At 39.1% G+C, this 27706-nt stretch overlaps 2 protein-coding genes across 2 annotated transcripts in view; one reads left to right on the plus strand and one right to left on the minus strand.

Annotated features, from left to right (window-relative positions):
* Positions 1-1307, plus strand: part of elfn2.L (extracellular leucine-rich repeat and fibronectin type III domain containing 2 L homeolog) — a 93399-nt gene extending 92092 nt beyond the window's left edge. The window contains exon 2 of the transcript XR_005967054.1: positions 1228-1307. The gene's annotated coding sequence lies outside the window, so the exon portion shown is untranslated. The remainder of the gene's footprint in view (positions 1-1227) is intronic.
* cyth4.L (cytohesin 4 L homeolog) lies at positions 719-27706 on the minus strand. Its single transcript, XM_018258898.2, has 13 exons — positions 27080-27706; positions 24370-24449; positions 23775-23839; positions 23596-23662; positions 22083-22201; positions 19897-19977; positions 16672-16784; positions 14584-14732; positions 5944-6058; positions 3583-3659; positions 3404-3475; positions 3107-3252; positions 719-1397 (listed from the first exon to the last, which is right to left on the minus strand). The coding sequence occupies exons 1-13, from the start codon at positions 27156-27158 to the stop codon at positions 1313-1315; spliced, it is 1248 nt and encodes a 415-aa protein (XP_018114387.1). The 5' UTR covers positions 27159-27706; the 3' UTR covers positions 719-1312.

A 27706-nucleotide genomic window follows, 5' to 3' on the forward strand; every position in this document is an offset into this window, starting at 1 on the left:
CCAAAGGTCAGCTTGATTATAAATTGTCCTCTGCCCACCACATATAATTTTCCATTTTCACCATTGGCAAGCACCACAAGTCTCCTTGTAAGCATTTTTAATCACTCAGGTAATTGGACAGCTGTGCTTTTGGTCGATAATGAGTTCGGTGAAACCAGAGGCTTTGCCAGTTGTTGTCTCCTGGAATTATCTGCTTGCTGTTCATTTGAATGACCTGCTGCCTATAGAAGTTTAATGAGAGATCAGATTTAAAGGAGAACTAAACCCTAAAAATGAATGTGGCTAAAAATGCCATATTTTATATACTGAACTTATTGCACCAATCTAAAGTTTCAGCTTGTCAATAGCAGCAATGATCCAGGACTTCAAACTTGTCACAGGGGGTCACCATCTTGGAAAGTGTGGGCTCTTGTGGGTTCTGAGCAGCTGTTGAGAAGTTGAGGTCGTCGCTAATTATCAAGCAGAAAATGAGGTTGTCTTGTAATATAAGCTGATGCTATAGGGCTAATTATTAAATTCTGATGCTAGTTGCACTGGTTTCTGTGCTGCCATGTAGTAATTATCTGTATTAATTACTAATCAGCCTTATATTGTGACTTTTCTATTCTATGTGTACTGTATATTGTGAGTGGGTCCCTAAGATCAGTGACAGCAGCACAGAGCATATGCAGTGAAAAGCAGAAAGAAGATAGGGAGCTACTGGGGCATCTTTGGAGACACACATCTTTACTGCTAAAGGGCTGTGGTTGTCTTGGGCTGGTGCAAAAGCAGGCTTTAGTTCTCCTTTAAAGCTGGTCCAGTCACAGGTTTGACATCACTTAATATTTAAGTGATATTAACATGGAGGTGCTATTCAAACTAAAATAGTAACAAACAAATATTCTGTTTTTGTAAGACTATTGCAGCAGTCTTCATTTATTCATTTCCTGAGCTGGAACCTGCATAATCCCAGTTGTCTTTTTGTAAACTCTGCCAGTTTTAATCCAATATCTAGATTTTCCTGTTTGTGGCTGTGAGTATGAAATCCTTAGTTCAGTACTTCATATATTGATATATGTACAATGTACAGTGACATTTCCTGGGTACGTGGTTACACACTTCCTGTTTACATAAATGCTCTTCCTGTATGTAGCATGAAGGGGGAGGGGTCCATTTAGATGAAGTTACTGTTACTCATCAAAACATGACCAGTCCAACAATTCACTTTTTTGTATCTCTATTTTGCAGAAACCCAATAAATCCAAGTTTCAGATGAAGAGGACGGTGTTATTCTGCTTGAGTCTAATATCCAGTGTTACAGGCAGATGCCTCCTTATTCCTTGTGAGACTTCTTCATTGCAGTTATCTTCTTTCGAACAGAGACTGTATCATAGAATGGATCCCAGGAAATACTGGATCTGGAGAAAAGAGGGCAAGAGATGTGAGAGGGGAGTATATGAAAAAGAAAGTGGTCAACCTAAAAGAGTAGGATTGAGGGCAGGAACACAAGTCCAGGGCAATAAATGGCATTTATCAGAGATAAATCAAAGAGAGAGACCCCCTCGGAGGAATAAATATATATATATATATGTACAAAGGACATATTATATTGTGTAGGAAATGCTGGTGGCAATATAAGCGATGACTTTGCACCAATGAATTCACTAAGCACTAACACTGGCCTATATATCTTATAATGACTTTAGTTCCCTGTCTGAGTGTGCTTTAATTGCACACCCATAGCATGCTATAGAATGGGCAATTCTAAGTAATTTTTTAACTGACCTTCATTTTTTATTGGTTTTTGGATTATTTGCCCTTTTACAGCTTTCAAATGGGAGTCACTGACCCCATCTAAATAAACAAATGCCCTGCAAGGCTACACATTTACTGTCATTGCTTCTTTTTATAACTCGTTTTCAGGCCTCTCCTATTCATATTCCAGTCTCTTATCTTATTCATATCAATACATTGTTGCTAGGGTAATTTGGACCCTATCAACCAGATTGCTGAAATTGTAAACTGGAGAGCTGCTGAATAAAAAGCAAAATAAAAATGTTAAAGAAATGACAGATTGTCTCAGAGTATGACTGACTACATCATACTAAAACTTAATTTAAAGCTGGACAACTTTAATTTGGAAAATTTCTACACTTCAGAATTGTTTCCCTCACTTTTGGTTAGCAATATCTCCCCTTTAATATAGGACACCTATAAATAAATGAACGGTGCTGGGAATCTGGAATCAGCATTTCCCTACAACATTAAAGACTCCAACCAGGATCTGAAGGGATACTGGTACATCTTGGCCATGGGCATGCCTTCTCTGCCCCAACCAACCCACCTCTCTCTCTCTCTCTCTCTCTCTCTCTCTCTCTCTCTCTCTCTCTCTCTCTCTCTCTCTCTCTCTTTGATATTTGATGATAGTGTACAGTACAGAGAATGTTCATTGGGCTAGCCTCTTTATGAGGCTTTACTGTTACAAATCCTTAATCATTGAGGTAAGTCTTCTTGCATGAATAACTGAACTAAAACTGTGACAACCTTTGGTAGATGCAAATGAGATATATTCTAAAAAGTCTCTGGAAATAATAATTTTATTAAAGTAATAGTATTCTATAATATTAAAGTAAAATAATAATGTTATTATAGTAATGCTAATTCTGTCTCTTTTGTCTCTGGAAAATCAAACCCTTGTGAGTATAGTGTTACCATTCTCATTACAACTGGACAATTGTTAAGAAGACTAAGCTTACCAACCATTGTCCATCAATAAATCATTATCAGGTACATCTGGGGGCAGCTCCCTCTTTGGCCATGTGGCCGCAAGATAGGAATGCCAGATTCCTAGTATCCTACAAACTCGCAATTTTTAATAAAATAAACATTTTACAGTACAACTCGCAGGACCATCTGGAGGTCTTTTGCTGTTGGTAGGATGATGCTCAACAACATCTGGAGAACCAAAGACTCATGATGTTGGCATGAGCTTCCACAAGATTGTGTATGGCTGGTAATCTTCCTCATTGAGTAGAGATTACTATACTAACATGTACATTGCTGTACTTTTCATACATATTAATAACACCCCACCTCAGGTATTTGCTTAATTCACTTCATTTCTTACTTGAGGCTTTCTATCCAATTGTCTCTCTCTTCTTGATTCGGTGCAGAAAGGCGATATGACTGATGATTCCCCTGTACCATTCGTCCATCCCCATGTGTTTTGCATGCTTTGATTGTCTGTCCTCTCCCATGTAGATCAAAGCAGTTCTGGGAACACAACATTTCAGCATGATGAAAAGATGAAAAAGAGGTTCATGAAAAATAAGAAAGCAAAAGGTATTTGTTGCCTATGATCCCTAGTACTTGCATTATGACCAACTGACATAATGCATAGGGATGGCTACCAAAGTCTACCTACTGGTTTCTTAGGATCTTCCACGATTTCTACTGATAAGTTTTCAAGAGGGATAATTCCTAGAGGTTCTTTGTCCTAGAGAAAGTCAAACACAACTACTTTTAGCCACTTGTAACAAAATAACCATCTTTCAGATAGCAGAACATCCTTCTCTATGCTATGCCCCCCCCCCTCACTCTCACCGTGATGCATTCAAAGTAGTACAGGCAGTTGTCTTTGAGAATGAACCATCTCTTCTTCCATGTTTTTACACGACCACCTGCAATGAGAAAGAACAGAGAGTGTCAAATAAAAATAGCAACCACTTTTCCATCAGCATTTTCCTCTGAATAAAAATGTGGACCTCATCTCTCCTCATCAAGAAGAAGCTTGGCTTCTTAGATATATTCCAAGCCTAGAAGCAAATTATCAAGAATAAATAGGTCTTTTGGGACGTGGTGACAGAAGCTATATAAATCTCTTGCAAAGTGCCGTTTGCACCATGAATGCCGCACTGTAAAATGTCAGGTCCAATTAGATCGTGAAGCATAGACTTCTAAGTAATCTTATGTCTATCCTGCAAAGCTATATACTGTAACTGCACCATCTGTAAAAGTTTCCTAAATAAATTCAGTATGGCTTTAATAAGATGAATGGTAAGGGAAAAAAAACATTCTCACTATGCAGGTAGCACAGGTACGTCATAGATGTAAGTAGGGGAAAATGTTCTTTATTTTATCCAGAAGTTGGCAATTGTGTCCAAATATGCATTTCAGGACTAAATCCCCCTTTATCTTCCCTGTTTCACCGCTGTTTCCTTTCACATGAGACAGTAGTGTAATTTAATATTTTCTTGCTAGAGTTTCTTTTGTGTGTATTTTATGAACCATTACAATATCCCATTTTGTGCATGCTCTAATTACTTTTTATCTCTGGGGTTTAAACGAAACAAAATTTCATTCAGATCATGTGAGAAAAATGCACTTATTAAGGCATGGTTAGTTCCTTGGGAAATGTAGTCTGTTGCAGATTTTGGCTGCGTTAATGAATTATGGTCTCTCTGTATGGTACAGTGATTCAAAAAAGAAACCCAAGGGTTTTTCTAATTTATGGAACACGATAATGTGGTCTATATAGTATATTCATGGCTTTATTCGTTATATTAATGCAAACGCCTTGTCAAGCTAATGTTGTACTGATAAATACTGTATGCCTGTAAAAACACTGTAGAATTTAATGAAAACACAAGCTTTACTATGATGACTACTACATTCTGGATTGCTGCCTCTGAGTCTAGAATAACAACCTTAAGCTGTTTTTCTGGACAACCTGTCTTGTTCAGCAGTGGCATAAATAAGACCTCCACAGACTCTGCACTTTGTGGGGCCCCGCTGCCAAGGTCTAAAAGGACCTTACAGCGCCACCAACACCTGGAAGCTACTATTGCTCGCAAGTCTCCAGTCCCTGTCCCTGATTATTGCTGGAAAAAAGAGGAAACAAATCAAAGATAGCTGTGCATTCTACTGTGGAATGCATGGCCATTTTTTATTTTTTCTGTAAAGGTAGAAGAGGCAGAGAGAGACAAGCAGCACTGGATAAGAAGAAAAGTTTGAGATATTTCATTTATGCCGTGATGTTATTGGCATGTCTAGGGTTAATAGAGTGCTCATTGGCCATTTCTGCAGTGATCTTGCTGGCATATCTATGGTCAATAGAGTGATTATTGGCCATTTCTGCAGTGATCTTGCTGGCAAATCTATGGTTAATAAAGCGATCATTGGCCATTTCTGCAGTGATCTTGTTGGCATATGTAGGGTTAATGGAGTGATCAGTGGCCAATTCTGTAGTGATCTTACTGGCATATCTGGGGTTACTGAAGTGCTCATTGGCCATGTCGGTAAATTCACAAATTTTCTGGTGAACTGAAACGCCACAGATTCGCCCATAACTATATATTATCACTTTGGGGAAGATTGCCTCCAAGGGCTTCTGTTAGGGGATAGAAGAAGGTTGGCTTTCCATAATTCTAAGGTATGAACTGCAAGACTGAGGTTTATATGCTGCTAATCAATGTAATGATAGGGTTTTTGACAGTATTGCCTTTCTGCTCTTATGCATTTTCTTATCCCCAGCATCTTGGGTTGCCATCTGTCTGTTTTGACCTGGACAGCCCAATTTTCAGAAAGGCTGCCCAGGTCATAACTGCTTAGATTCTCCTAGGTTGACGTGACAATTGGCCGATCGCCACATCATAGGTCCATACTGCAATGTCAACGATGTGCCCTGTGAAATCACAGCCCCCTACCTGGACTGTACGGCAGCAAAAAATGGCAACCCTACCAGTATCATTGCATACTTTGGCACTGGTATCACACATTCTTTCCCTTGGATACAGCATATTGTTGGAGAGGGTATAACAACATTTGGAGTGGGATATTGTCTATCATGAAGCAAATACTGCAAGGAACATTACATAGAATTACTGAAACTGTTCCATAGCACTTGATGCCATTTCAAGGTACACCTGTTATGAGGGCATGGGAAAAGGCAGGGATAAGGCTCACCTATTTTAAGAAGCCATCCCTCCCGCTGAGGCTTGTGAAACGCATGGGCAAGCTCCCAGGCATCTTCCTCTTCAGGGATTTGGAAAGGTTCTTTTTTTAAACTTTCATACATTTCCTGTATTGGAGAAAATATGGAACAGATGGCATTTAGGGATTTGTTTAGCTCACTCACACAAAGGCCAGCAGGAAAAAGAAAAGGGTTTTCCCATAGGGACAGGAAAGAAGTCAAGCTTGAAGATAGAACAACATAACCAAAACAATGTGACATGTTGCCATGTACTTGACTTTTTGATGTGCTTATTTGTTCAACTGTATCAGCTCCCTTAATGATAAAAAGCAGAGACTGGCACAAAATATGACACTGTCAGCAGTCATGACCAGGCAACATCATGCCCACACAAATATAACCAGCTCCCCCTTACCCTTTAATGAATGTTACTACAGGTATAGGAGCTATTATCCAGAATGCTTGGGACTTTGGGTTTTCTGTAATTTGGATCACCATGCATGTCTGCTAAAAATCATTTAAACATTAAATAAACCCAAGAGGACTGTTTTGCCACCAATATCGATTCATGCAGCTTAGTTACCATAAACTACTGTTTTATTACAGAGAAAAGGGAAATTCATTAAAAAAAATAGAATTATTTGCTTATAATGGAGTCTATGGGAGATGGCCCTCCTTAACTCTGAGCTTTCTGGATAATAGGTTTCTGGATAAGGGATCCCATACCTGTACCAAAAAATACACACCTTGAGACCAGAAAATGCCACAGTTTTATTAATAAAGTAAATAATAAATAACTGTCAATTACAAATGTCCACCCATAACTAGTGCAAATGCAGCAGCAGTGGATTGTTTGCAACAAAGCTTCACAGGAGTGACCAGACCACCAGCCAGGCTAGCCACCCTTGTACAGCTGCATTCAAATGGGAAAGTGAGAGCAGGTAAACCTCACTCAGAACCACTAGAAGTATGGGACCTGTAATCCAGAATTCTTGGGACCTGGGGTTTTCCAGATACAGGGTCTTTTCCTAAATCCATGGGCAGCAGTGTTTCTAGGGCAGGAGGGGATGGCCATCTCCCATAGACTCCATTTTTAATAAAATAATTGAAATTGTGAGAAACGATTTCCTTTTTCTCTGTAATAATAAAACAATACCTTTGACTTGATCCCAACTAAGATATAATTAATCCTTATTAGAGGCAAAACAAGCTTATTGAGTATATTTAATTTTTATCATTTATTTAAGGAGATCCAAAATACAGAAAGAACCCTTATCTGAAAAACCCTGGTTCTGAGCATTCCGGATAACAGGTCCCATACCTGAATAACATGTATGAATACCCGACAACAATTTTTATAAAAACTCCCACCGCTAAAATTAATGTTGTGACTACTGAAGTACACGTCTGGTGTATGGCCACCTTAAGTCTAAGGCTTGGGCCACATAGGGTCGAAATCAGTGTCTTTGCATTGGAGCCAACACAGGAAAGGAGGCTTTACTAACTGCCCATGGTAGGGGCTGAAATCAGCCTGTGGATTTCAACAGGCTAATTTCAGCCCATGTGGGCCTTGCTTAATCCCAACTCTTATGTTTTACATCTCCTTCATATGGGGTTGTGCGTTACACTACACTTTTATTCCATACAGTGCTAAAAGATGACAAATTTTTAATCTCTCTGTAATAATAAAACAGTACCTTGCACTTGATCCAAACTAATATATAATTAATGCTTACTGTGAGAAAAACCCGCCTATTGGGTTGATTTAATATTTCCACAACTTTTGATTAGACCTAAGGTATGAAGATCCAAATTACGGAAAGATCCGTTATCGGAAAACCCCCAGCACCAGAGCATTCCATGCCTTTATTCCTTTAATGCCTGATGGCCATAAATGTTGATTACAGACATTACAGTTTTGCGTTAAACTGAAATAATGATTTTGTATAGTAGTATAGTACTACAAGGAATTTTGTGGCTGTTTCAGCAGTGGCAAAAGTTACTGCAAATTTATGGTAGAATTTTGTCATGTGTTCTGTAAAGCTGAACACCACCCCCCATGAGTGTCCCTTGCCTTCCACATCAGCCAATGGGATCAGAGCCCTGGGCAATTTGCACCTTTGCAATAAACCAAAGCAAAGAATAATACATTAGCCAAGAAAAGTGTATTATTGTCACCATATACTGGAACTGCTTATCAGACAGTGCCAACTGGACACCCTTATACCTTCTGGAACCCTAGCAGTTAAGGAAGCGGCTTCCTCTATAGTTATGTCTCTGTGTGCCCATATCCAGACACCATATTGCAATCCAGAGTCAATGGGACTGGGATCCTATACAATAAATAAGAGATAATTGGACATTTGCAGTGCATTGTTCTCTTCCTTTTCCACACCAGCCAAAACAATCTTCCCTCATCAAGGCCTGACATGCTTTATACTAGCTGTATAAGTTCTAAATGGTTTCCTACAATTAATGTAACAAAACAAAAAATGATGAATGTGTTCCACAGCTCACTAAAGACTAGAGTAGAATATAAATGCCCTCAATAAAGTTCCCTGCTCTGAAATCATATATTACGGGACTAGGCAAGGACAGGCACACCTGGGTGCAATGAAGCTCGGCGTAAAATACAGTATGTTCATATATCTGTCAACAGCCTGAAACTTTCAGTGCTAACACCAAAGACCTTGACTCCTCTGTTTATTTGGTACTCAGATAATTCTACTTCAGGGTCTCATCTTTCTTGATCACAATGTGGCTTCCTCTTGGTTCACCTGTTTAGTATCTCATAGATTATTTTTATTTTCTGTGGTGAAATAGCCTTACATCCTTACATCCTGTTCATGTCTCTTTACAGCTCCGTGTATGTCTTTAGCTTGAGCTGTCATTAGTTTCAGCTCGGATATCTCATTACCTGCTGTAACTGCTCTGCTTTCCATTCTCATCAAAACAGCTTTCTCAATTCTGCCACAGTGGAGATCTATAATGTGCAGCCACAAATAACTTTATTATTCCTTGGTTTGTTTTCTAATTTTATTATTGCACTTAATGGGACTGATGACAGCCGGGCCCGGGGTTTAGAGAATTGGAGTCCCCACGCTATGCAAGAATACAAACTGTGACTCTCCGACTGTTGTTGAACTATACCTTAGCTATACCAGTAGAAAGCGAGGGTGAAAGGAGAAGGCATAACGTACACTGGTATGCGTAGGAGGAGGTAAAGCAGCTTTATGGAGTAAAGCAAACTATTAGGACACCTTTTCTTTCAGCACTTTAGCTCAGAGTAAGTAAAGTTGTATAAAGGATAATGCTAAAAAAATTAGGGAGATATAGGACCTCTGGGATTGCTGGCGGGAAAACTGTTTAGTTGGAACCTATGCATTCATTCTGGGGCTTTGAGTTGCCCAATTAACTATTTAAAGGGCATGTAAAGGCAAAAAATAATATCCCATTTTTACTTTCTTTAATGAAAAAGAAACCTATCTCCAATATACTTTAATTAAAAAATGTGTACTGTTTTTATAAGAAACCTGACTGTATGCAGTGAAATTCTCCCTTCATTTACTGCTGTGGATAGGAATTGTCAGACATTCCCTAACTGCTGAGTGGGGAAACAATCATACTTATGAACAGCAGGGGGAGCCCTCGCCTTACTTTCCAGCCATGCAGAACTCAAGCAGCTTTGTTATGACAATCCCTAAGCAGCCCAGACCACACTGAGCATGTGAACAGTCTTAGTCTTGTAAAGATGTTTAACAAAGTTACAAGATGGTGACCCCCTGTAGCCAACTTTGAAAGCATAAATTATTTGTTTGATTAGACTTTTGGTGCAGTAAGTTCATGTTTATATTTAGTATACAAAACAGCATTTCTAGCCTTATTCTATTTTAGACTTTACATGCCCTTTAATGCTAAAACACACCTACTATGCAATGTGTAGCCTTCACTCTTAATATATTTAAGACATTGAGACATTTTGTGCATACAGCTACTAAAAAATGCCTTCCCCTTTAAACAAAACAGGGATTGTTTGTCCATATATTGCAATATATTTAAGCTGGCCAACTACGTCAAAGTCATCCCATATCTGGCCAGTCCTACTCTCAATTTTCATCTGATTCATTAAGAATTCTATTGCTTCATTATACATTTTACAAAAATTAGTAATGAGCACAGCTTTCCCTTGTTTGTTATATTTATACAGGAGCAGTGACCAGCTCCATGTTGTAGCTCCCACCCCCTCCAACTATAGTCAGGTGATCCCACTGGTGTCTAATAAAAGGGCAGCCAAGTTTGGGAGTTTTACTTTGAAAGCAGCTAGTAAGTTGCAGGTAAAACTTAGTCCCTTTGTAAAATGTATAATGAAGCAATGAATTCTTAATGAATCAGATGAACATTGAGCGTAGGACTGGCCAGATATGGGATGACTTTGACGTAGTTGGCCAGCTTAAATATATTGCAATATATGGACAAACAATCCCTGTTTTGTTTAAAGGGTAAGGCATTTTTTAGTAGCAGTATGCACAAAATGTCTCTGTCTCAAATATATTGATAATGGGTTGAGTGCAGAGGACTCTTGTATTTGTCTATATGTATTTTGTGGTCACAGCCAAGCGCAGGTCAGGATATCTTCGGGACTTCTCCCATTGATTTATATGCATTTTTGTCAGTTCTGAGATGCCGAATTTTCTGATTCTGACTTTTCCCATCCTCGGGGTATAATAAATTCCGAAAAATGTGTTTTTTTTTCACAAAAAATCGGATTTTTATAGTTAAAAACCATACATTTTTCGGGTTTTTGGCATTCGGAGTTTAATAATCCTCTTGGTGTTGAATATGACACTGATTTACATTAGACATTACTGGATATAAAAACAGATTTGTAAAAGTTCCATCTAGTGTGAAGATTTTCTCTTCCATGGCCATTATACATATAGCCAGATATCTGGTGTACATTGCAAAGAGACATGTAATAAACTAAGCAAAATTGTGCACAGCCCACCTAATGCCTGCCTTAGTACAGAAATAAACCGCAACCTCAAATATAGCACCCTTCCTATCAGATTCTAAGGTAAGAATGGCACAAACCATTTCTTGTAGAACTCACATCAAAGCTACACCTTTTACCGCAAGTAAATCCGATTGAGTCAACACAATGACTTGTTTTGAAAGTAGACTCATGAAAGCCAAGTTTAGTGCAATTTATTATTAACTATAATATTTGGCACCAGTAATACAGCGCTACAGTGGAATTGGGGACTCCAACACAATGGACACACTTCACAGTGATGCCTACATAACTACATAAGCATTTTTTGCAACAGTTACCCATATAGGGACACACTCATATAGAGCTTACATATTTAACAACCTTTGTGGTATACGTATTGACAATATTTTATAAACCAACGTAAATAACGCATGTTAGTGATGTGCGGGCTGACCCGATTCTCCTGTTCTCCCCGCCCGCCACCTTCAAATGCCGGCATCCGACTTTCTGGTTCCGGTTTTATAGTCTCGCGTCTGCCCGCCCTGCCCCTTTTGTGACGTCATTGTGACGTCATCGGTGGAGCGGGTCGGCACGGGTCTATAAAAGGACCCCAGAAGCGCGGGTGCCGGCGGGTGCGGATTGCTGCATGGCGGGTTATCGTCGGGTGCGGGTCAGGAAAACCCTGACCCACACATCACTAACCCATGTTATCATTTTCCAAATACGTTTTGTATCTTGATTTTGTCACTGCATGTTCTATATATTCTGCCATCAATATGCTTGCTTATTTATTCTTCTGGGCACTGCAAGACGGAACAAGGCCAAGTAAAAAGCTTTTTAAGGCAACCAGGTCCATCCTATAATATACACACTATTCCCATACTCCATTAAAACAGCAAACACTTACAGCATGCTAAAGAGTTGCAGGAGTGAGTTCAATACCAAAATGACAATTTAGCTCCATAACCTTCACAGTCGGCAAATCTATAAATTATGAAACTCCGAAAATATGAAAACTATAATGTAACATGGTTATGGTTCTACATAATTACCCAGCTTTTGCAAAAGTAAATGCGACCCATTTGTCACAAACAGCCTTTCTTCACATTTGAAATCTTCTATAAACTTCATTAGATCAGTCACTTTTCTCATTATATAGATACAGTACATTTGCAAAATGACTCTCCAGCTTGTTACATACCGTTTCATACAAAGCAGACAGCATTGCTGATTACCACTTATATTTATACATAACACTCAGCAGGACATCATTTTGAATGTAATCCCTCAACAAACGTTCAAATTACTTCCCCACTAACAACGTTTAAGGCCTATAATTGTTAGGCGGAGACTGTGAATCCATTTATAAATACTAGAAATACATCCAAGTTTCTCCAGTCTATAGAAACCATCCCAGATGAGAGAGATTTAGGGAAAAAATAATGGCCTGAAGGGAGCTCTCTTTTATGGAGGGTGCATTCCATAAGCTCTCATAGCCTTGTTCACTTTGCCTTTCCTTAAATATTTATGTTCCATGTCCAATGTTAGCCACAAGCAGTTTGTTTGAGCTAAATCTTTGTTTAGTTTAGAGTCTTTTAACAATGACAACAACTCTACAGTATATACCTTTGAACTATACATTTATTATATAATATTTGCTTTCTCAGTTTTTCCTCTAAAAACATTTCCATTTTTTAATTAATCCACACTTTTGATCCACATGTTTTCACTGTTGATAAATTTGGCAGACACGAAGAAGTCAATTCTCTAAGTTAAAAAATCAGTTTTTATTCATCATAAATATTAAAAAAGTAGGCATACAGACCAACCGATACTCCGCCCTACGCGTTTCGCACCCACAGGCACTTATTCATAGGCCTATGAATAAGTGCCTGTGGGTGCGAAACGCGTAGGGCGGAGTATCGGTTGGTCTGTATGCCTACTTTTTTAATATTTATGATGAATAAAAAGTGATTTTTTAACTTAGAGAATTGACTGGAAATATATCTTTGAATTTCTGAATTGAGTGCCCTTTGGAGTTGGGGGCTATATTCCAGCACTTGGCCCTTTTTGACAGGCCTATATAGACTGCAGCAGTTGAGTAGTAAAGTTTTTTTAGACACGAAGAAGTGGCTAATTTCGCCACAGGCGAATTAATTTGCAAATCTGTGGCGACAATTCACCGGTGACAAAGCCACCATGACAAAATAAATTGACTTGCGTCAAAAAAATAGCTCACATAAAAATTGTCGTGTGTCAAAATTATTCGGACGCCCATTGACTTTAATGCATTTGGACCAAATGGTCAGGTGTATAAACATTGTCGCTCGCCTCGAAATCAACATGCATCAAAATTATTTTGACACCCATTGACTTCAATGCGTTTCGCAAATTTTTCGCCGTCTTGCAAATTTTGCTGTAAAACGGCACAGATTCGCCCATCACTAGTCTTTGCAAATAAAGCAATCAATTCTAATTTTTTGTCTTCTTAATGACTGCTTAACATTATTATTTATAGGCGATAGAAGAAGTGTCTGTGCCAATTGACTTGTATGGCACTTGTATTGAAAGGTATACTGTCATGGGAATTTTTTTTTTCAAAAATGAACCAGTTAATAGTGCTGCTCCAGCAGAATTCTGCTCTGAAATCCATTTCTCAAAAGAGCAAACAGATTTTTTTATATTCAATTTTGAAATCTGACATGGGGCTAGACATTTTGTCAATTTCCCAGCTGCCCCTGGTCATGTGACTTGTGCCTGCACTTTAGGAGAGAAATGCTTTCTGGCAGGCTGCTGTTTTTCCCTCTCAATGTAACTGAATGTGTCTCAGTGGGACATGGGTTTTTACTATTGAGTGTTGTTCTTAGATCTACCAGGCAGCTGTTATCTTGTGTTAGGGAGCTGTTATCTGGTTACCTTCCCATTGTTCTTTTGTTTGGCTGCTGGGGAGGGGAAGGGAGGGGGTGATATCACTCCAACTTGCAGTACAGCAGTAAAGAGTGATTGAAGTTTATCAGAGCACAAGTCACATGACTTGGGGCAGCTAGGAAATTGACAATACGTATGTCTAGCCCCATGTCAGATTTCAAAATTGAATATAAAAAAATCTGTTTGCTCTTTTGAGAAATGGATTTCAGTGCAGAATTCTGCTGGAGCAGCACTATTAACTGGTTCATTTTGAAAAAATGTATTTTCCCATGACAGTATCCCTCTAAGGTTTTCTAATTTTGTTCCTAAAGAAATAACTTACATTCTCTGAAACATTCTACCAATATGACTGCAGCATAATCACTACAAGTGATTCACAATTGCTAGCTTTAAAATTTTAAAGAAGAGTTCAATGTAAAAATAAAACTGGCAGTGCAAAATAAAAAATCTTTTTAATATAGTAGTGACTGGATGGCCCTACTTCCTCCTTTGCAGCTCTCTAACCTTTTAGTTAGTCAGTAGGGGCCACATGGGACTTAATTGTTCAGTTAGTTTGCTCTTTATCCTTATCACGCAGGTCAGAAGAGCATTCTGAGCAATTTTACATGAGGTTGTTCCTAGGGTTTAGATGCCCTATGAGTTTAGAGAGAACAGAAAAGCATCTCTGGGTGACAAAGAAAATATTTTAACTGTGTGTAAATCTGTGACTTACAGTAAGAAGCTCTGGTGGCAGATCCCCACCCGGATGCACCCCTCGGTGTAAAGTCAGAAAGTGCTGCAGGTCAGGTCTGTCCTTAATGTTTGGATTATGTAGGCTGGTGTTTAGGATAATTAATGAGAAGGACACTATATAGCAGCTATCTGCCCCACGGTGGAAAGAAGAAGAAAACAGAGAAGGAGAAATCATTGTTAGTGGAGATACATTTCATCCGTTGAGTTTTAGAAACACATGTAACGATCCACAGTCAGAAAAGCAGAACTTAGAAGCTTACGTGTTGTCTGGGGGTTTGATGACATATCATTTCACAAGGCATTAGTCATTAAAACACTTGTAATATGTGAATTCAGTTCATGCTTAGCTCTCAAAAGAAATGTAGTGCACCAAATGTTTAGGCTTCAACTAAATCAAAATGGGTGCAGTGCAGATGTATTGTATGAGGCTGATGCAGAGATAATAGAATGGCTCCAGTTGTGGGAATGATATATATGAAATATAATGATCACATTCCAATTCGCATAAAGGAGAACTTGGTCAGCTGCCTTGACAGGAAATTCTTTGAAGTCAGAGCTAAACCGCAGCATCGCTTCCTCAATCAGTGGTTACACTTGCTCTATATCATAGTGGCTTTGCATAGAAAATAGACATTGATATCAAATAGGTTCTGTATAAGTCTAAAGCATCAGACTTCCCTGAAAGAAATTGGCTAATGCATATTTGCACTTAAAAGTAGACGTGCAAAAATAATGTTGAGAAAATGGGAAGAAGTGATGTGGACATGCAATGCCTATTCTCCTTTCTCTACAACAAAAAAAACCTAACATCTTTCTCACAGATCCCCTATCTCAATCGTATGAGACCTGTTATCCAGAATGCTCGGGACCTCAGGTTTTCTGGATAAGGGGGTCTTCATAACTTAAGTCTACTAAAGAAAAATGTAAACATTAAATAAACCCAATAGGATTATTTTGCAACCAATAAGGATTAATTATACCTTAGTTCGGATCGAGTACAATGTACTATATTTCAAATGTTTTAATTATTTAAATAAAATGGAGTCTATGGGAGATGACCTTCCTTTAATTCAGAGCTTACTGATGACAGGATTTCCAGATAATGCATCCTATACCTATATGACTTGTACAGTCCCTTTCCCACTTTTTCACTAGTGCATAAATCACTCATTATTTAAGTGTCTTTTCAGTGGTTCCAGAGCACCAGCGGTTGGTAAAAAGGAAAGAGATCAAAGAGGATGAGGTTTAGGTGTGGTGATGTAAATGTATATTTTTTATTTTCTCACTTGTGTGTGTGTTCATAAAATAGTGTATACATGTATACAGGTATGGGATAAGTTATCCGGAAACCCATTATCCAAAAAGCTCAGAATAACAGAAAAGCCCGTCTCCCTAAGACTCCATTTTATTGAAATAATCCAGATTTTTAAAAAGATTTCCCCTTTCTCTATAATAATAAAACAGTACCTTGTACTTGATATCAACTAAGATGTAATTAATAGCGATGGCCCATTTGTCCCAATTTCGCTTTGCCGAAAAATTTGCAAAATGGCATAAATTTGCGATACGCGAATTTTGATTCCAGCTTCAATAGTGACGCCGGTGTTAAAGTCAATGGGCATCCAAATAATGTAGACGTGCATCGGTTTTGACGCGAGCGACTTTTCCGACACGTATCCACAATTATCGTTGCCAAAACGCGTAGATTTGCTGCAAATTCGCACCTGCTGAATTTATTTGCCCATCACTTATAATTAATCCTTGTTGGAGGCAAAACCAGCCTATTGGATTTATTTAATGATTTTCAAGTAGATTTAAGGTATGAAGATTCAAATAATGGAAAGATCTGTCATCAGGAAAACCCCAGGTCCCGAGCATTCTGCCTAACAGGTCGAATACCTGTACAAAGGAAGCTGAAAGGCAAAGCATAGCTAATGGGTTTAATGGAACCAACTGGATGGAGTCTGTGGGTAGAGAGAAGGCTTCCTTCATGTTGTTCTTCATCAAAAATGTGCTGATTGTCAATTGTTGACCAGCATTACTGTTATGGATTTGTTTATCTTTTTACCTGTAGACTGAAAGGTCCCCTGGTTACACTGACAGTAGTGAGCTGAAAATGTTTCCATCATCCGATCAATTTTTTGAGCCTCTCCTGGGAGTCGGAAACTACCCAAGAATTGCCTGTAAAGAATATAAGAACAGGGGATTCTTAAACATGGGAAAGGCATAATATATACAGTATGGGGACGATTCACTAACTTCGAGTGAAGGATTCGAAGGTAAAAAACTTTGAATTTCAAAGTTTTTTTTGGGCTACTTCAACCATCGAATGGGCTACTTCGACCTTCGACTACGACTTCGAATCGAAGGATTCATAGTAAAAATCGTTCGACTATTCGACCATTCGATAGTCGAAGTACTGTCTCTTTAAAAAAAACTTCGACCCCATAGTTCGCCATCTAAAAGCTACCGAAGTCAATGTTAGCCTATGGGGAAGGTCCCCATAGGCTTGCCTAACTTTTTTTGATCGAAGGATATTCCTTCGATCGTTGGATTAAAATCCTTCGAATCGTTCGACTCGAAGGATTTTATAGTTCGATCGAAGGAATTATCCTTCGATCGAACTATCTGCGCTAATTTAATTCCTAGTCGAATATCGAGGGTTAATTAACCCTCAATATTCGACCCTTAGTGAATCGGCCCCTATGTGTTTAATGCTTTAATGCTATAGGGTATATTTAATGAATATAAATCCAGTTTTGGTCAAAAACATTGATTTACACAACAGTAATTTTGTAGTCTGTCTTCTTCTATTGCTGTCATAATGCAAGCCTAATCATCAGTCAGTGTACTTTCTTAACTAACATTGTTTTCATTTTCGCTACTAATTGTTCAGTATTCAGGCTGAGAGTTCTGTTTTGACTCCTAAAATAAATATTTTACCCCATTCCAGAAGGAGCTTCTGTAGGCATTTTTTTCTTTTTGAATTTAAGTCTAATGAAGTGAATGCCAAAGACTTTGTGGCCTACGGATGACATGGATTGTATTGCAGTTAGAAATACAATCATCACGCTCTTAATTGCTTGAGATAACTTATAAATATGTTAAGGCTCATTTAAGAGTGCTTTAGAAATTGCAAAGCGCTAGTTTGAATGCAAAACTGAGGATAAATTGTTTCAATTCAGAAAAATAGATGCCTCCAGTAAATGCTCCCGTGTACCTATGGTGAGCGCCAATGCCCCCCTTCAGCCTGCACAAGCACACAAATTGATGCAAGGAATTTTTTTTATTATAAAATAAATGGTAAGGAAATAAAATGAACAATAGTGTGTGCATTAATTTTTTGTGTTTGATGGCTTTTTGTATTGGGTGCAAGTAGGGTTAAACATGCTCCCACAATTACAATGGCATTTTGGAAGATAAACTGCTGCCCTGTTGGTAAAAAAATGTCAGATTTTGCACTTTGCACATTGTATTGAATTAGTAAATGTTCCTGATTGGTTTCTTTTCACAGCTGGACCACAGGGCTTTGTGCTGACTACAGAAATAAGAGGTGATGCCATACTTCCCCTTTGGTTATTATTTTTCCTCCCACAAATATTTCTACTCTTTTTGCCTCAATGGCCATTATCTATATTAAGCAATCAGAACTGATTCCATCTTATATTTCTGAGCCTGCACTGGTGATTTCCTATACAAGAGTAAAAAGAGTAGTACATTTCTGGAAGCTATGGGGCAGATTTACTAAAGGGCGAAGGGGCTGACGCCAGTGACTTTTCGCCATAAATCACATCTGCAGAGACATCTCCAATTCACTAACAGGCACAGGTGACAATTTGTTAGCGAAAGAGATCGTCACTAGCATTTGATCACACTCTATAGCCAGATGAATGGTCGTTGCCAGTGTCGGACTGGGCCAGCGGGAAACCGGGAAAAAACCCGGTGGGCCCCGGGCTCTTGTGGGCCCTGCCTGCCCAGATCCTCTTCTTAGTGGTGCGGTGCGACCCCGCTTTGTCGGGCCGCAGTAAAATTAATTTTGCGCCTGCGCACAAACGCTGCGCCGCGTGTGCACACGCAGGTACCCGGCACAGCGTGTAAGCTGTACGCGATGCTGCACGTTGGAGCGGCAGCGGGGGCTGGAGTGGGGCCCTTGGTCAGTAGCCCCAGCGGGCCCCAAGCCCCCCAGTCTGACCCTGGTCGTTGCTCTGCAAATTCATGTTACCTCCTTCGCCAGAGTTGACTTCACCACCTCAGACCAAGCGAACTGCTACAATGAAGCTACATCTCCCTCAATCTTATGTCATATCATATCCTGTCTGCCGAAAAGGCATTAAAGTTGAAAAACGCTGGCAACTTTTCCTTTTTTAAACGAGATTGCCTGCAAAAGTCCTAACTTGAACTTTTTTTGGAACATTCATTTTACAGTGGGCTCATGTTTAGGGCATAATATGATCTCTTTCGTCTTTATTAAGGTTCCTTTGATACTTGTTATAAAAAGTGGCCACTTCAAGCATTTGCCCCATCTCTAATAAAGACGTCTATACCACTTTAATATACCCGCCTTATTCAAATTGACCTAAGCGTAAGATCACTATTGAATTTTCGCTAGGCATAAATGAACGCTAGCAAATCTTTGCTATGAAATGCTCACACTTAAGAAGTATCGTTAGTGAAAAGTCGCCATTTTTACGCAACTTTGCATTTTAGTGAATTAGCGTAGTGGTAACGAATTTGCGCCTGGAGAAGTGGTGCAAAGTGTGCAAATGGGTTGCTGGCGACAATTTGCTCTTTAGTAAATCTGCCCCTAAATGTTTATATATTAAATAATGTACCCCCTATTATACTAAATAAGGATATTAGAAGTCTGAGGAGTTTCATGGCCATATAAAGACAAGTGCTTATTGTATATACAGAACATGGAACTCCTCTGTGACTTAGTGGATATATTATTTTTTATTACAATTTAAATTTTTAAATACAATTTTTACCAATACCAATTTTACTGATGCCATCACTAAGCACCATTTAAAAGGACATAATTTACAGATTTAGCATGGCTCTTGAATATCAGAGGTCTTTACAATCTTGTTAATTTAAAGGTTTGTAGATTTGTAGAACTTAGATTTAGAGGATATTACTTAAGCCCAAATAAACCTCTAGTAGATCTACAGATCAATTTCTGTCTAAACAATACTGATAAATGAATGTATGCCCTTTTGCTGCATGACACATTTGTCTGAAGTCATCACCTTGGTTTTTTTGTTTGTATCATATGTTTTTTACGTTTTCTTACCTCAGAGCATCCACCAGATTAAGTTTAGTGAAGTTATGGCAATCTACAAATGCCTGGAGAACCTGAATATTCAGTGCATCCCTGGAATGACAGAAATGTTAAGACAGAGAGTCAGTACATGAAATGTGAGGGCAACGAGATATCAGAAAACATTATCTATTCTTTCATATCATTAACATATGGAAATGAAGGAACCTACAGAACTTATGTTTTTGACAATGTACCAATCGTACCAACTAAGACATGGTTCAATGAACTAGATGCTTGAGTAAGATCATTTATCTGGGCAGGGGAACGGTCACTTTTTTGGATGCCATCACTCCAAACTCCAGTTTACGAGCCCTCCCCAACTTACAATTAGTCTATGCACAGTGGTGGCTTAATCCTGACCCAAATAACTAGACCACTGTATTGGTCATTCGAAGCCCTGGCAAACCAATTGCACGGAGGTCTACTAGAACAGTTGGGATCCATGTGCTCTAAAATTACTGGGCCACAATACGTTCCTACATTGACATGTCTCTGGGACTGCCAAATATCTGCATTCTGTTCTTGGGAGCAACTGAAGGTCTTACTTTATCCTCCAGTCAAAGGCTATGTCTTCAACAACTCCTACATAACACCAAAAAAGCTATTCTAATGACTTAGAAAGACACAGAGCATCTTACACTGGGTTTCTGGATTAAACTGATCAATGATACACTTCCACAAAAGAAATTGACCTACATGGCACGAAGATGCCCTGCCAAATTTGGGAAAATATGGGATCAATGGCTGGCTGACCAACAAATGGATAGTGCAACACAGGAACACAAACTATTCTCAATGCTCAGGAATTCATTGTAATGTTGTGTGGTTAGGTTGTGCTATACCAGTGTACTAGAAATACCCATCATTGCTTCCTTTCTTCTCTACCCACCCCTCTCTACTTTCCAATCTCCTTTTCCTTTCTTCTTTTCTATAGTCAAAAATTCAATAAAGAATATTAAAAAAAAAAAGACTCTAATGGATTCTGCATCCTAGTAACCAATCAAAATAGGCAATAACACATTATTCTCAAAGCTAGGCAATTGAGTAAAATAATTTGCTAGTTGGTCTAGTTTCCCCCCATCATCTCTGTTTCTATATAGTGGCAGTTAAAAGCAAAAGCTTAAAATGATGGTGAATTCCATGTATATAATTGGTTTGAGTTTGTATACATACACTATAAAACACTTTATAATGGCACACATTTATTAAAAAAATGGTAATTGTGCCCCTGTAGGAATTTTACTTTTCCCTTGACAATGATACCTTTGTATTTAGATTTTTGCTGCCTGCACAGAATTGTAACAGAACAGGCATTTCAACACTTTATACCTGGATCTTTAGAATAAAGCAATTATTTTAGTCTTAATAGACTTGATTTTGTGAGCAAAAGAAATGATATTCAATCTGAAAGACCCCAGGCTCCCATTGTTTTCATTTACACACTGTAGCAAGCAGAAGACTTATTAAAGGAGAAGGAAAGGTTAAAACTAAGTAAGCCTTATCAGAAAGGTCCATCTAAATATACCAGTAAACCCCCAAAGTAGTGCTGCTCTGAGTCCCCTGTCAAAAGAAACACTGCATTTCTTTCCTTCTATTGTGTACACATGGGCTTCTGTATCTGACTTCCTGCCTTCAGCTTAAACCTCATTGCCCTGGGCAAGAGCATGCTCAGTTTGCTCCTCTTCCCCCACCCCCTCCCTTCTCTACTGTAATCTGAGCCCAGAGCAAGGAGAGACTCAGGCAGGAAGTGATGTCACACTATGTTAATACTGCAGCTCCTATCCTAAACAAACAGAGAGTTTCTAGAGCTTTTACTCAGGTATGGTAAAACATTCTACAGAATAAATATGGCATTCTAGCTTGCACTATTGCAGCTAATCTATTGGCAATAAAATGCCTCAGTAGCTTTCCTTCTCCTTTAAGCAAAATAGTGAAAGGAGAATAAAGGTTAATGGAAGCAGAAAAACTAGTGTGCTTTCACAAAAGTATAATTAAACAAAAACTCTATCTTCATGCCACTTAGTTACTAGTGTGTCTGGAGCCTTATGCAACAATGATGGTGTAGGGCTAACAGAAACTGTATGAAAAAGCTAAATGGGATCTCGAAAGAGAAGAAGCGGCAGTGAAAAGGGAAGCACTTGTTTTTAGCTTCTGACCTTTCGCCCAGGTACTCCCCTATTGCTGTTTTACTGAGCCCCTCTCCATGGAACAAAAAGCTGGCGATGTGGTTGGCATCCTTCTCGACAAATTTCTTCTCAATAAGCAAGCGGATACCCTGAAATAGCCAATTAGGAAGATATAATCAAGACAAGGGTTACTTATATATTCATTTACATTTGCAATTTACACATACAATGAAAGGCAAAGTTTTCAATGCTGCAAATAAGAAAGATATCCCTGGGTGCTTCATAAACCTCCATTGACTACTATTACTAGTCACTGTACAGTAAGTATACACCCAGCAGAAAAATCTACATTTGCCGGCTGTACGGCGAATGTCTAGTCATGACCATAGACCACAGTTATGATCCTGTAATTCACTCCTGACTCTGTACAAATGCATCCGTACATTACATGGCCAAAAATATCTGGATACCAGCCTATCCAACATCATTCCCAAACCAAGGGTATGAATATTAAGTTATCTACTCTCTGAGAAGGTTTTTTCTAGATTTTGAAACACTCAGCAAGGTGCAGAGTGTGTACTTTTTTGCACTTTGCAGATTGCCCCTGCTCTTGCCTTTACTTTTTACTAGTAAAGGTGGCCATACATGGGCTGACAGACCAAGTCGGCAGCTTATTGACCCATGTATGGGGCCCTCTGATGGGTTTCCCTGATCAATATCTGGAAGTCGGGCAGATGTCGATCGGACAGGACTAAAAATCCCGTCGGATCGCGGCCGCATCTGTTCGTTGATACAGTCCCACGATCTGACCACCCACCCACTTACCCTTCGTTATGAAGCGATCATGATCGGATCAGCCCAATATCGCCCACCTCAAGGTGGGCATATTGGGGAGCGATTTGCTCGTTTGGCGACATTGCCAAACAAGCAGATCTCTCAGTGTATGGCCACCTTAAGAGCAAAGAGTTTCAGACTGTCTATATATGTAGCATGTCTGCTGATGTTCAAGTTCAAGCCTGGCTATTCCCTCAGGTGTTAAGTTGGGTTGAGGTCGAGGATCCATGCAGGCCAGTTAAGTGTTCTCCCAATCCAATCTCAGCAAATACATTCTGTGTGGATCTCACTTTGTCTATGGAGACATTATTGTCATGAAACTGCTGTCACAAAGGTAAGTTGGAAGCCCAGAATTATTAAGAATGTCATTGTATTCTATAGTCTGTAGGTTTGACATCAATGCAACCAGCAACCTTAGCCCAGACTATGGAAAGCAGCCCCATATCATTGCCCCTCCTCCACCAAGTGTTACTGTCAATAGACTGCTAGATTTGGTTGCCTATGGTCACCCATAAAAACATGCCCTTTAAATTATATTGATGACTAATATTCTGGAGACAGTTGGAACCCACCAGTGTCCCAAATGAGGACAAGGTGTTTGAGACAGTGTACAGATACTTTTGCCCAAATATGTGTATAGGTGGTATGGCATCAATTGCTTGATGTCTAGCAAATTCCTCTAGTTAAACTATCACACTCATACTCCCACCTTTTCTGGAGCCATGTTGAATTTCCTGCAAGCACTGAGCAATTCATTCTCCCTCTGGGTTTTACGACTGTAAACACAAGAAATAGGGGGTGAATGTTTTATTAATGTTTTGTTAATTTTGATTAAGGTCCAATAAATGAGGGAATGCCCCCAGGTCTGCACATTGAGACCCTTCTTACCTATTAACCAAGCGTTCAAAATCATCAATATCCGCTACTATTTCAGTAATCTCATTCTGCAGTTCCTGGGATCGAAGGGAAAAATAAGGGTTTGATCAGTCGGTGGAAACAGTGGGAGACAGTTTTAATGAGGAGTTTAAAATGAGAACTGGAGCAAGAAAACAGGATGAAGCAGTGATGGATGAATGGGAGAATGTGGAATCCTGTCAATTTAGTGAGTGGGGTTTAAAGCCTGGATACATTGAGGACGAAACAAAAGACATTAGGAAGAAGGAGAATGAGACAACTTGCAATGGAAAAAGGAAATGAGGCATTTTTATTATGGAGGCGAGAAGATTGATAGTACAGGGTTATAATGTGGAAGAGCAGTATTAATTATTATCTTCGCTGAGTGTAAATTCTGCCGCTCCAACACTTTTATTTGCAATCAAGTATAAAGACTGTGAAATAACAAGACAGCTCATTCTCCTGTCTCTCTTCTGTTTAGCAAGAAAACTGAGCAAAGGAACGATCATCACAGATGCAGAGGAAAGGTTTGTCACTTAGCAGCTATCAGGGTCAGACCGGCCACAGAATACAATTCAAAGATTGGCACCTTAATATGTTCAAATAGCTCATTTTTGAGAGACTGTGAAGTTTGGATAACGGGCTGTTCTGGCTGAACCGGGGTATTGTCTGCGGAGATACAAATACATGTCATCATTGTCAGTAGAAAAGTCATTCAATCAAAGCCACTTTATGGTCTTCATAGAAATGTGTCTTGAATAAATAAATCAAGGTCTTCTGTGGCTAGGAGAATGTTGAGATACCTCAGTTTTATATTAGATAATCACTGTGAAAAGCCATTGACTAAGTGGCTAAAGAGGGCATCTGTGTAGGAGGCTATCTGGCATATTGCACATATGTGGGCAGTTTAGAGGTGGAAGGATATATAATTATAATACACAAAAGCCATGAATTACCTGTAAATTATATCCTTATAAACGGTGAGTTCTGATGTCATTTCTGTCACATGACTCATTGAAATTTGTGTATTATAATAAATAAAGTACCCCAGTTGTAAAATATGAGGATATTAGAATTTACCTCGGAGTTCCATGACCTGTATAAAAACACTCGGCCTTCTGCCTCGTGTTTTTATATGGTCATTAAAAGCCTCTGTAATTTATAATATCCCTATATTTTATAAAAGGGGGTACTTTATTCACTATATTATATTTTTTATATAATTATTATTTTATAACAGATGACTAACTGCTACCAGTAAATAGAGCAGCAGGAAATTATGGAATTAGTTGCTAAGGTTCATTACAATTGTCTATAACTCGTTGACCATTAACACTGAATTTTTAAGCGCCAAAATGAATGCAGCTACTATGTTTGTGGGATTCTTGTAAACTGTCATATACAAATTTTATTCTACTAATACTGTACAGTAAAGGGATTCTGTTACAGGAAAAGCTTTTGTTTCACAATTGTTCAGTTAATAGTTTTGATCCAGCAGACTTCTGCAAGGAAATCTGTTGTCAGTCTCCTCGGTGCCCTCAGCCATGTAACGTGTGCTCTGATAAACTTCAGTCACAATTTACTGCTGTACTGCAAGTTGAAGTGATTTCACCTCCCCTCCCTTCTACCCTCCCCCAGCAGCCTATCAACAGAACAATGGGAATGTAACCAGATAACTGCTCCCTGTTAGATATGAGAACAGCACGCAATAGTAAAAATCCAAGTCCTGCTGCAACTCCTTCAGTGTCATTGAGTAAGCAAAACAATAGCCTGTCATAAAGCAGCTCCATTGTGAAGTGCTGTCTCTTTCTGAAAGCACATGGCCAGGTACAACAACCTGAGATGGCTGCCCACATACCAATATTACAACTAAAATAAATACAGTTGTTGGTTCAGGAATAAAGTTTTATAAGGTAGAGTGAATTATTTGCAGTGTAAATAGTCTATTTTAGAAATAAAAATGACACCGTAAAAATCATAAAAAAGAATCTATTTAATGCAGCTACTGTATAAATCACTAGTGTTATGCCCTTTAGTTATCATGCCCCTTGCTAAGCAAAAGCCTGGTAACTGCTGCCTTGTCTGGAAATCACATACATTCACTGTAAATCACATTTACCGAGGGGAAGGAAAGCCCTGGAGCTATAAGTGCAGGGGCTGCATGACAAGGGATCCGAATGACCAGCAGCCAAATGATACTGGTCTGGTCAGAGATGTGCAGAATCACATGTAGCTGTGTTTAAGTGAGAAGGAATGAGTTAAAGCAGGACATGGCCAGGCCCAGGGGTGGAGTAAGAGAGGGATGTGATGTCAGGGGAAGAGTTCACTTCCTTATCTTCTGAGCAGGTAGAAACATCGCACCCTCCCTCCCCCATTTTGCAAATTTTATGAAATGTCAGGAGTTTTCTACTTTATGTTCTCATATTTTCTATTAATAACTGAATATGGATGTTTTCATGAAAGTGCTGTTATATTGTGGTTTCTGAATCTTTACACATTATAATTGTGACAGTCTGTATTGTATTTATTTATGTTAAATGAATGTGAATCGTTTGATCCAGGGAATGTTTCCGATCACCCTTGGGGTCAGGAAGGAATTTTTTCCCTCTTGAAGCATAATTGGCACTGGCTTTGGGCTGGGTTTTTTTGCCTTCCTTTGGATCAAATCAGTGCCCATTTTATACTATATTTTAAGTTTTATTTGTCACAGCAGCGGTAGGACCTTACCAGAGTAATGCACAGGTAAGTTTAGAAGAAGGAGAAAGGAGGTTCTCTCCTGTGACTGCACAGTGTATTGATTGACACCGACGCTACTACTGCTTGTGCTAGGGGGCAGCCTGCTTGGATTTCCTATCATCGACACACTGCAGATTCCAGACTGACAGCAGGGCTGCTGAACTTCATGTTGGCAGCAGAGCATAGTAGTGATCTCTTGTTAAATTCTGGCTTTAGAATATTGCCTTGGGTTAAGCTGGCAAGGTCCTATTTATTTAATAAAATGTGAATAAATGCTGTGGCCATTTTACACCCATCTCTGTCTCCTGGTTTCATTAAGATATGTAATAATGGGGTCCAGTGGGATATCTCAAAGCGAAGGGTCAAATTGAGGAGTCCCCTTGTCATGCAGAAAGCATGAGAGAAACCAGAATATTATTGGAAAAGTTGTTACTTTACTTTGCAGATGTAGCAGATCTGATTGGCTATGCTCCTTTAATTATGGAAAGAAGTGCATGCTGCTTTGTCAGCTTAATCTTTATATTCCAAGCCACCAATATGATATTATAGCTGTGGGCACTCACCTGCTAAACTCCCGTCTGTTAAGGGTCCACCACTTCTCTCTGATTTTTTGTCCATTCTGTTGCTCTCCTGTACCAGCATCACAAGCCTCTTTATTGCTCTGCTTTTAAACTGGATATTTTGACCAGCTCTCTTGTGTCACCTCTTCCTGCCAGTCTCTATGTACATACAGTAGTTCCTCTTAGTTCACTGCTGCACTGTTTTCCTCCTCCAGTCTCAGTTCTGGTTCTACTTTGGGACCTTTTACGTTCTGTGTAATTCTATTGCTCACACTTTTGCTCAGCACTGTGAAATTCAGTGTGCCTCATTCTTTATCCAGATCCTGAGCATTTGTTATTTACCCCTAAATTTCCCTCAGCTGGTATATTTGTTTCCCCTAGCCTCTAGTACATCCTCATCTTCTCTTGTATCCGTTTCTCTCCAGTCTACACAGGACAATCTGTATTCAGACTTATTGTTCGGAGGTTGGTATCAGTCAAGTTCCTAATGACCTCTAACAAAGTCTGTCCTTCATAAATCTGCCTCTAACTAAATATACTCATCTAAAAGTTCTTAGTTACACTTCCCTGATGCTCCTCAAACTATTTGTTGTGTATATTCTTTGTTTCCTATCTTAAATCCTCCTCCTC

Source organism: Xenopus laevis, chromosome 4L, assembly GCF_017654675.1.
Source record: "Xenopus laevis strain J_2021 chromosome 4L, Xenopus_laevis_v10.1, whole genome shotgun sequence".
In the NCBI taxonomy this organism is placed as follows: Eukaryota; Metazoa; Chordata; class Amphibia; order Anura; family Pipidae; genus Xenopus; species Xenopus laevis.